This window comes from Pseudochaenichthys georgianus, chromosome 14 (assembly GCF_902827115.2).
Source record: "Pseudochaenichthys georgianus chromosome 14, fPseGeo1.2, whole genome shotgun sequence".
Taxonomy (NCBI): domain Eukaryota; kingdom Metazoa; phylum Chordata; class Actinopteri; order Perciformes; family Channichthyidae; genus Pseudochaenichthys; species Pseudochaenichthys georgianus.
This window is the reverse complement of record NC_047516.1, coordinates 11,424,747-11,432,537: the sequence shown is the minus strand read 5'-3', so window position 1 is coordinate 11,432,537 and position 7,791 is coordinate 11,424,747. Positions and strand designations below refer to the sequence as shown.

General features: G+C 40.7%; 1 protein-coding gene across 2 annotated transcripts in view; it reads right to left on the bottom strand.

Moving 5' to 3' along the window:
- The window catches only part of LOC117458869 (15-hydroxyprostaglandin dehydrogenase [NAD(+)]), a 22,048-nt gene extending 14,804 nt beyond the window's left edge, over positions 1-7,244 (bottom strand). The window contains exons 1-3 of one of the 2 annotated variants that reach the window (XM_034099569.2): positions 7,088-7,244; positions 6,542-6,680; positions 6,040-6,163 (exon numbers count right to left, since the gene is read on the bottom strand). In XM_034099569.2, coding sequence (XP_033955460.1) covers positions 6,040-6,163; positions 6,542-6,634 — 217 coding nt within the window. In that variant the 5' untranslated portion in view covers positions 6,635-6,680; positions 7,088-7,244. Of the gene's footprint in view, positions 1-6,039; positions 6,164-6,541; positions 6,681-7,045; positions 7,065-7,087 lie in introns of those variants that run through there. The other variant, XM_034099570.2, reaches the window with a different exon arrangement.
- Positions 7,245-7,791: the final 547 nt, after the last annotated feature.

Genomic DNA, 7,791 nt, shown 5'->3' with positions numbered 1-7,791 from the left:
TTTTGCTGTTGGGACTCGGGTTTGAGTCCAGCATGAACTTTTTTGTTATTTTCATGTCGATGGACACTGAATATTATGTAGTTTGAATAGAGGATTCCTAATATTGTTTGCCGAGACCAAGATTAATGACCCATCAGCATTTTAAAGTCTAAATATCCCTGCACATGCAGCAATGACATTTCTGCTGCTGTCTTTGCAAAACGAGTTAACAGTCACATCTTATCTGGATGAGTGCTGCAGAATGGCGTTTTTTATAAGGGATGTATGTGTGTGTCTTTCATATTAAACATGATCGCTGGTAGATAGCCACAGAAGATGTAACACAGTTTAATCTGGGCGGATCCCATTTCCCCTGAGCGAATCACAGTTTACCTGAGAGGATCACAGTTTAACACAGCTGAAAACTTCTCCACGCTGCTTTCAAACTCTGAGTAAACAACGTACGCTTCACTGGGAGGCTGTCTGAAGGTGTACACGGGTCTCAGATGGACTTGGTATCACATTAGGAACGATATTCAGTGATAATTCGGGCAACAATAGCTGGTTTTAAGGATTTATTCGAGCGGATCACAGCTTAACACAGCTGAAGACTTCTCCACGCTGCTTTCAAACTGTGAGTAAACAACGTGTGCTTCACTTGGAGGCTGTCTGAAGGTGTACACGGGTCTCAGATGGACTTGGTATCACATTAAGAACGATATTCAGTAATAAGTCTGCCAACAATAGCTGGTTTGAATGATTTATTGGAGCTCGCAATGTTTTGAACAGACATGCCCATGTCAACTCGTTTTTCTTTTTGTAGTCCTCGCTGTTCGCGTCCGGATATCGCCATCGTAACTACAACCTCACACACTGGTACTGAATGTGCATCAAAGTGTTCCTATCCAGCCAAATATACCAAAAGATTTATGTAAACGACAGAAGAAGCGATCGAAATGTGTATCTCTGTCGAAGGCCACGCCTCCACCTCTGTCAACCAGTTGATCGGGGAACCAGTTAAACCGGAACACCGGCCCCTCCGTTTCCCGGGGGTTTGTTGCTGCACGGGGAGATGCATTTGTTTGCCATTGTCCCGAAACGTGCGTGGTAAAAGCACTCTCCGGTGTCTCCACGCCGGCTCGATAGAGCCGTGTCCTGCCTCCGCCACGCTTTCTTGATTGCAGATGATGGGCCGCTGCGTGTCGCGGCTAACGTCTCTGCACCGGGCTGTTGTGTAGCCAGGAAAAAACGATCTGCTTCCTCAGCCAAGGCACGGGGCTCCGTGACAGGCGTGTTGGCCAGTGCCGTCTGGACCCGGGGCGGCAAGTGACGCAGGAAAATCTCCGTGAATAAAATCCGGGGATCTTCCCCCCCTAGCAGATTTATCATTTTCTCCATTAGCTGGGAAGGCTTCCTGTCTCCTAGGCCTTGAATGTCAAGTAACTGGCGGGCCCTCTCCTTAGCAGATAAGCTAAATGTCTTAAGGAGAAGGGCCTTAATCGCCTCATATTTGCCATGGTGCGGGGGGTCCATGATAAATCCCACCAACCTGGACGACGTGGAGCTCCCCAGCGCTGCTACCACATGGTAGTATCTCAGGTCCCCGTCACGGACCTGTCGGCAGGCGAAATGTGCCTCCACGTGTGCGAACCATGCCTCCGCGGCGTGCTCCCAGAATTCCGGCAGCTTAATGAAAACATCGCGCTCAGCCATGTTCGTTAATTTTCTGGAAACTTTCTCGGAAAAGTCAGGGTCACCAGTGTAGTGCCGTGAAAAGAGAGTCGGAGGCGGTGTATTAAGAATGGAGTTCCAATCTTTATTATCCATTAATATCAGAGAGGTTAACACATCGTCTGCTCTGCATGATGAGCTAGCAGGAATGGCAGTTAAAGCTACAGGTGTTCCCCACTAAAGGGTCCGTGTGGCAACACAATAAGCAAGGTGAATTATGGTCCCACATGGTGTCACCACAATGTATTGTTTGAGGAATACTCTATCAAAGTCCCCTGCTGAGAACAAAATCTAGCCACTTCTGCTAAATTTGATGAGGGAATTATTTTTTATTGCCATTAGTTCTTCGTGAGAGTGATCCTGTTGGACTCAGTACTAGTGAAACTACCCCCAGAAGTACTATGAAGTACTTTGTGTACTTTTCCAACAATCCTCTGTCAATGTCCCCTCCTGAGTACAAGAATGCATGTTTCTCTGCTATTTTGAATAAGCGTTAAAAAAAACCTTTCTTCATGAGACTGATATTTTTGGAGTATTTTAAGAGGATATGGTGGACATATTATCAGCAATACTTCCAGTCTCTGGCAGCAGCATTTTTACACCTTGGAAAGTCTTTAGAGACTGGCCTTCAGCAAAGTGACACACCCTGACTCTTGTTGGCCTCTTATGACAATGCTGTCTTTTAAGGACTATTTCTCTACTCCTAGTTCATTCCTCGCAGATTCTTCCATCAGTCGTGGAACGTATGTTATTTCCTTCTCCATGTTATACGTATACTTACTTGTAATAGAACATTTGCATGTTGAACTGCTGGATATCTTCCCCAGCCACAAGGAAACACAATAAATGGATTCATAATTTTAAAAAAATAATAAAAATGTATACATTAATAATGTTGTGTGCCAACATTTTGAATTTAAATATAAAATGAAAAGAAAGTTTACTCTGAAATGATTTCTCACGAAAACCTTTCTAAATTATAGTAAATTGTAAAAAAAGTTTTAGTCAATATACGTTTTTCTGCCTAAAGTAGTTGAAACTAAACTATAAACAACATAAACTATATCAAACACCACATGCATGGCAATTAACCCATTTTGCCCACTATTTAAATAGACTTTGGTTGAAGTTAACAATATTGATATTAGATATAATATGATATATAGATGTATAGCATATCATTGATGCTCACAAAGTACACAATAAAAGTAGCCTATCATTTCATTTCTGGTAGCAGTCAAATTAGTACCGAGTCCAACAGTGTCAGTTTTATTAAGAACTTGTGAACAAAAATATTTCACTCATTGAATATAGCAGGGGGAAAAATGAAGAGCAGCTGATTTGAAAAAACAAACTGGAGAGACGGCTGAGGTGACGCAGGTGCCAGAAAGCCACAAGTGGGACACACATACTCTAGAGCAGTGGTTCCCAAACTTGTTGTGCCCAAGGCACACCAAAGGACAAGTAAAAATCACAAGGCACACCTATTGTGCAAAATAGCCCTTATAACACGTGTTATCACTCATATTATGTACAATATCTGTAAATGTGCATAATTATTTACTAATGCCAAATAAAATGTGACAAAGACAACTATATTACTCGTGAAATATTTATTAACGAAATATTTCAGAAATTAATTTGAAACGTTATCAAATTAGGCTTCATCAAAGCAGCAACACACTCATTTAAACCAGACAGGTCACAACATTAAAAATGAGACAAAGGAAATTCAGCACAGAGAACTGTCAATGCAAGGAAGCTGCATTGTCCATGGTCCTCCTGAACTACAAATTATAAATGTAACATTTCAGCAGAGATGGGGTCGTTACTAAAAAAAAGTAATATATTACATATTACAAATTACTTTAAAAAAAAAAAAGTAATATATTACACTACTTCGTTACTCTCTACATAAAGTAACTCGTTACTTTACTCGTTACTTTACTCGCAGGGCCGGCCCGCCCCTCCCTGCAGGCAGATCACGCAGACTGCTAAAGTTTCAAATGTTCTCTTTAGTTCAGTTTCCATTGTCGCATAAGACTGATCCAGATCCTGAATGTTTTCCTATCTGACCATGGCTGTCCTCTGTCTCCTGCTATCTGTATATTTTGCTCAGTCTATCTCTGCTCACGCTGTTGCGTCGGCGTGTTCTCCTGCGTGTTGGCCATGTGTTGCACTGGAACCAGACACCGCAAAGACTTCAGCCGAGCACGTACGAACTGCGCATGCGTGAGTGGCAATAACTCTCCTTACCAGCAGGCGGCGGTAGTGTGTATTCGTCATTCAAAACAGGCAACAACCGGAAGACAGAGAAGAAGAACAGACTGATATAAACAAACAACAAATAGCTTGTGCGGTAGCTCCACCTTAGCATGTGTTCTTTGCAGGTGCTTGTTGAGGTTTGACGTGATGTTTACAGCAGTGGATAACAGCTTCTGGCCTGGACACAGTTTGCACCTCACCGTCACATTCCTGTCTATTCTTCGGATGAACTCAAAATAATGGGCATACCTCCACCCCTCGAGAGTTATCGCTGACTCAGCCATGTTTATGCAGCACTGCACGTGGAGATGTGGACGCGCAAATTGCGCAGATTACGTACATATAAACCTACAAAGTACTGATATAGTAAATTAAAAAATAATTATTTTTGTGTAGTTTGCAATAATAACGTATGGTTGTCACAAAATCCCACGGCACACCCGGACTTGCCTCACGGCACACCAGTGTGCCGCGTCACACCGTTTGGGAACCACTGCTCTAGAGCAGTGTTTCTCAAACTTTGTCATACCAAGGACCACTTAATCAATAAAAAAACACTCGCGGACCACCTAACTCCACAAATATCCAAAATCACATCGTTTTTCGAGAACAGATTACAAATCGCCTGAAAATAGAACAAACAAGTGGCAACATGTGTGACGAAGGTGTTGCGCTGGACTATATCATGCAATCGAAAGTGAAACTTAAGCTCACTCCATATTCCCGCGAGAGTGCGGACAACTTAAATGTATTTATTTATTTCAAATGTGAAATGTTACCAATATACTCGCGGACCACTAGGGGGCGCTCACGGACCACCAATGGTCCGCGGACCACACTTTGAGAAGCACTGCTCTAGAGTTTTTTACCACAAGTTCTTAATAACACTGACACTGTTGGACTACTAGTTTGACTGCTACCAGAAATGAAATTAATTACTTTTACTGTGTACTTTTTGAGTAATCCTCTGTCAAAGTCCCCTCCATTAGCCTACTACAGTAACCGCGGTACTCCGCCTGTACTCCGCCATACGTACGGTACGGTACGGTACGGTACGGTACGTAACGGCTGAGTGAGTGTGTGTGCGCAGATCCGCGGATTGGTCCGCAGATCTGAAAGAAAGGGGAAAATAAAAATCTTCAACGAGGCGTTCTGGCCTGGGGCATAGACAGGTATTTTCTGTGTTAGAGTTTTACTCGCTACAGGGTGTACTTTGAGGGTTTGTGACTTTGCAGACCGTTTACATGCAGAAAAAGCTACATAACACACAAGGGGACGGGTAATAACCGGAAAAGCATGTCAAGGGATCTTTAAATTCAAAACAAGGTCCATGAAACCGCTGCTTCGGGATTTTGACATTTATTTCATTTGTCCCCCCTGTTCAGATAGTACTACTGATAACTAAATTATTTTTGGGGTTTTTAGACAGTTGAAAACACATTTTATAGACCAAATATTTACTTGACAAAAGGTTTTGTTAATAATTTGTTGCATGAAATAAAAATGAAAAACTATAATTATAAAGTTATAATATAGCTATTATGGAATAATTGATGCCATTTTCAAAAGTCAAGTCACATTTTTTTTGTCATATGCACTAAATGTGTTGAACATAAAGAACAACAAAGAATCAACATACTGATGGGGTATAACAATGTATATTCTACTAAATACATGTACATAGATGAACATAACATCTAAACATTCCCCTTTGTGTGATTTTAGCAATATGTTAACACAAAACAGGTTTCTGGTGGGATTGATTAGCTTCATGTTCATGCGTGTCTAGGTTTGTTTACAACATCCCAGCTGCTGTTCCCTTTTAAGTACCTTCCCTATTTCCTTTGTTTGTGTGTGTGTGTGTGTGTGTGTGTGTGTGTGTGTGTGTGTGTGTGTGTGTGTGTGTGTGTGTGTGTGTGTGTGTGTGTGTGTGTGTGTGTGTGTGTGTGTGTGTGGTGTGTGTGTGTGTGTGTGTGTGTGTGTGTGTGTGTGTGTGTGTGTGTGTGTGTGTGTGTGTGTGTGTGTGTGTGTGTGTGTGTGTGTGTGTGTGTGTTTGCCTGCTACCTTTGATCTGCTCTTCTGATTCCACGTTACAGTTCAGGAACAAACTTCTCTCTGGCCCATATTGTTTTCCGAGGACCTCGATTAAACTCTTTCCAGCTGTTTCATTCACATCCAAGAGGGCAACCTGAAAGACATAGGATTAACACATAGCTAAAAAGTGTAGTCACAACATTCTAGGAATAAATCCTTCCTTAAAAATGTTCAGTTTTTGTTGAACTGGTTTCCTCTTGATTCAACTTTATGATGATTTTGGAGGCTGTCGTGCCTTTGCTCCTGAATTGATCCCCATATGTCAATAAAGATAAGGCACGTTGCAGTGCTAAATTATAAAAAACGTTCATTTATTAAACTGATTTACTTTTAAAAGCAGGTTGAAATATGACTATAATATCTGGAGAATATTTAAATATTAAGAATGTACCTAGTTGTCACCACTTAATTCATAGGCCTACATAGAACATCCTGTTACCTTCAATTAGATCTCACACAAGTAAAGCTTTACCTTGGCACCGTTTTCCAGGAGTATCTTCGTTATTGCTTTTCCTATTCCCATCGCTGCTCCAGTCACTACTGCGATTTTACCGTTTAACGCCATCTCAGCTGCTCAGTCAGAAACCAGGATTCTCTCAGCTGAAGGGTCCCTGAAACAAGACAAAGTGAGGAAACGAAAAAGGCTGGCATTTAAGATGACACCGCCCTCATCAATGGGACATACCTATCATGTCGAAACATGATGAGGGTTTGTGGGTTACTATGTTAAAACTCTATTCAGGTTTTACTTTAAATCGATAGAAAAATGTCACCATTAAGGGAAAATCTTAGAAAAGTGGAACAAATGCTGTGTTTTCCATTGTGTATAAACTTGTTGTTGATGTTGGCTCCTGAGAGCTCTGGTGAATGAAATCATATTAAATAAAACCAGACCTTTCAGGAATCATCTGCGTAAAAGATCAACAAACAGGTACGATAATACATGTTCCGTCTATAATCTTACACAAATACAAACCAATGCAAGTCAATGTAGTCTTTTAACTCTTACGACTCCTACCACTTGGTGAGTTGTGCTGTTGTTCAAGAGATGTAACGCACATTTCCGTTTAAAAACATTACGTCTAAATAAATAATTTAAAATGACTTTTTTCTGGTAATCCCATGTGAGTTTAAACTTTAGTCATGTTCCAATACTGTTTCTGTTCGTCAATACACGATATTCCACTCAGTATATGAGTCTGCTGCCATTTGCAATACAATTTAATTAAGCAGCGATTATCTGTTACTAAAACCTGAGTATATACTCGGTTGAGAGCATGTTGGTGTATTGTACGAGTGCCGAATTTAAAAGTGCATACTTTTATCTCTAAAACCAACCTTATTGTAATTTTAATAATTGTATTTCCCTTTAGAAACAAGTCACAATAAAATAGACGTATGTTTTAAATGGAGTTTGGGATGATGAGGCTGAAAATAGACTGGCATACATATGTGTAAGTGTTTGTGGCCACTAGATGGCGGCACAGTGCTGTTTGACCTGATAGTTAATAATCCTCTACATATCTTTTAACCAGAATAAATAGGACAGGCAATAGGCTTTAGGAATTTCCCTCCAAATGTATTTTGCCGATAGATTGTTTTTCTTACCCAAAAGTAATTTCTATGTTTTAGTATGAAAGATATGTGTAATCTATATGTTTGTGTACATTATTCCAGTGTACAATATGCATTCATTTGGTTATTACAAAACAAATTGTGGGG